Here is a 2773-nt window from a genome sequence, read left to right as displayed (position 1 = left end):
GCTGTGCTTCTGGGATGTCGAAAACCCCTGGGAACATCAGGGTTTCAAAGGCTCCGCAGGCTCTCTGCACCATTTGTGTGCGAGTCTTTTAAAGGAGAGCGAGCTGTGCCACACGGGGGTGCTCAGAAAGCATAGCAGGGAGGATGCTGCATAGCAGAGCCGCTCCAGCTTCAAGGGCGACTGAGGAAGAAAAATTTGCTGGTGCTGCATTCAACACAGAGGGTGGAGCTAGTTTTGCTCTACCCTTCAGACTACTGCTACAAAACCCAATTCCCCTTGACCATCTTCATTTCATTCCATCGACTTGTATCCATTGGAAAGACGCAGGAATAGAGGAACGTCTGTTAACAGCCACAGTCACAAATACAGTGGGATTAAAAAAGAGGATGCACATAAGGAGCAGTGCAATTCCTTGCTTCATGGAGCATTTTATTGCATTTCCTGGTGGTAACAGATTGATGCTATTGTGCTTGTTAGCATGGTCAACTTTTATTACAAAACTATTAAGAGTTTTATCTCTATGTGGATCTTTGAGTTTCTAAGGGAAAGTTTTTTCTCTAGATTCACAACCCATCCTTAGAAGCCTATACTAATAAAGTGCCTTCTTTCTGCCTCACAGCACACTGAAGGCAGCATTTGAGAGGCTCAAGCAACGTAAGTATTTCCATCTTCCTTTCTGACCTGCATAAGACAGGCACACATTCATCCCCTCTGGGGTCTTCCACCCTCTCTCCCCCTCTATTTCTAACTTTTCTGTCCCAGTCTGTAGTGTGGAGAGTGGAGGGAAAGGACACTCACTGGGAGTCCTCCAAGGCTGGGCACTCAGTCCACTCTCTGGTGGCAAAGAAAATGGCTTGTTCCTCACGTTAGTTTTATCTGGATCAAACCACAAAACATCAGCTCTGTCCTCTCTTCTGCAATCCACTGACATCAAAACAGCATGCTTTCTAAATGTGCCCAAGGCTGAACGAAAACCTTTCACACGCAGAAAATGCAACACCATCATAGCCAGCAGGGCAGCGTACCTGGCTACCGGCACCTGCTGTTTAGATAAAAACACCCTTTTGAAAAGCAGCTGGTGAATTAAGGTATTTTTAGAGCCTGGGTGGGGGAGCTCAACACTTCTGGAAAATGTGGGTTTCCATTTCAGAGGCACCAGAGCCGACAAATGTGAGAAGTTACCAGCCACTTCAAACAGCACCAGCCAGGTGCTCTGAAATTCAATCCATCTTTCCTGACCCTTGGAAACTCTCAGCTTGCAACGTCGTCTCAAGACATTTGTGCAAGGCTGGACGCAACTGGCAAGCAGCTCCCAAGAGCAGCTTAGTGGAGGGAAAGCAGCCACAGGGGGTGATGATGGAGGTCAGAGCTCCTTCCCTCTCTCTGCAACACAACATCTGACCTCCGGTCCCAGGAAGAAGGGGGGTAAATGGGGCTATGAAGAAACACAGCCGGCTCTGCACTTGCCAAGGCTGCTCTGAGTGGGTGCTCCAATTCTGCAGCGAGGAGCCTCGCTCATGCATTCTGCAGGCACTGAGAGGACCTGCAATAAGCCCTATTCATGTTGCGTGAACAGTGGGGCAATGTCAGTGCCTGCAGAAACACGGGGAGGCCTTTTTTACGGCTGCTCTGGTCATGACAAGTTACACAGCAGCCACATCCATCTCCTGAAAAATGTGACTTCATATTTAAAAACCTTTCCACTGACTATATACGGATTCTGATTTGCTTTAGAAATCGAAAGTGTCGGAAACGCTCATATCCAGCTGGCAGTAATGCTGAAGGATGAACTGAAAGGAATAGAGGAGTTCCGAGAAAGACAGAAGGAGCAAAGGAAAAAGGTGAGGAACTAGAGCAATGTTGAAACAGATTGGGTCAATGGCCCATGCTGATGACCTGTCTCCAGCCATAGGCTGTGAATATTGCAAAGGATGATAAAACATGCCCAGTGCGCCCTGTTCACTCCATATCCTAGGCTGAGGAAGAAAATCTCTTTCTGATCCCAGCTGGAAATAAAGTAGTGCTCTGAACTCAGGAGGCAGAGGCTTTAGTCACTTTTACTCTCTCCAGTGTAACTGCAGATACTATTATTATTCCTGTAAGAACTTAAGCCTTCCTTTTCTCTTTGGCTAATTGGGTTTCTTTGGTATGATCCGGCATGATCCCCAACATGCAGTAAAGTAAAGGGGTAACACAAATGTTTAAAAACATAAAAGCAAATTAATATCATGCTGAATGCAACACCAGTATGTGCTGAATTACAAATATGTGGAATAAAGAGCATCTAGTTGATTCTGTATAACAAAAATTTCAGTATATTTAAGGCATGTCAACCCCTATGATCTTATCAAGCTTTAAGTCCCTTGAAGAAGCAGTTCTCAATAGAGACAACAGTGGTCACTCTTGCACCTTCTCTGGTTCCACAGGCTTGAAGACAAAGATGGGACAGTCACTTAACACTGAAAGCACTGATTGATGGAGGAGTAAAATAAAATATCCAGTTCTTTTCTAATTTTAAACAAATTAAAATGCATATGACCAGTATCCAATGCCATAAAAATCTTGTGTCTACAACCCTGGCACACAAGAACTTGGAATAGAGAACAGAGAACTCTGAATATGGCAGTGGGTAAAACCAGTGTTGCTACTGAGATTTGAGGTACACAGCAATCTGATGAAGCAAATCAGGCATATAAAGACAGACAGCGTGTGCCTAGTTCATCAGCATTTGTACATCTCCCCCCCCCCCCCCCCCCCCCACCACCTCTCCCCT

At 45.7% G+C, this 2773-nt stretch overlaps 1 protein-coding gene across 1 annotated transcript in view; it reads left to right on the top strand.

Annotated features, from left to right (window-relative positions):
* PSTPIP1 (proline-serine-threonine phosphatase interacting protein 1) overlaps positions 1–2773 on the top strand; it is a gene marked incomplete at its 5' end in the record, with an annotated part of 36454 nt that overhangs the window by 15720 nt on the left and 17961 nt on the right. The window contains 2 exons of the mRNA XM_009886674.1: positions 620–654; positions 1735–1841. Coding sequence (XP_009884976.1) covers positions 620–654; positions 1735–1841 — 142 coding nt within the window. The remainder of the gene's footprint in view (positions 1–619; positions 655–1734; positions 1842–2773) is intronic.

Source organism: Charadrius vociferus, unplaced genomic scaffold (genome assembly GCF_000708025.1).
Source record: "Charadrius vociferus isolate BGI_N301 unplaced genomic scaffold, ASM70802v2 scaffold356, whole genome shotgun sequence".
NCBI lineage: Eukaryota > Metazoa > Chordata > Aves > Charadriiformes > Charadriidae > Charadrius > Charadrius vociferus.
This window is presented reverse-complemented; position numbering and strand designations above follow the sequence as displayed.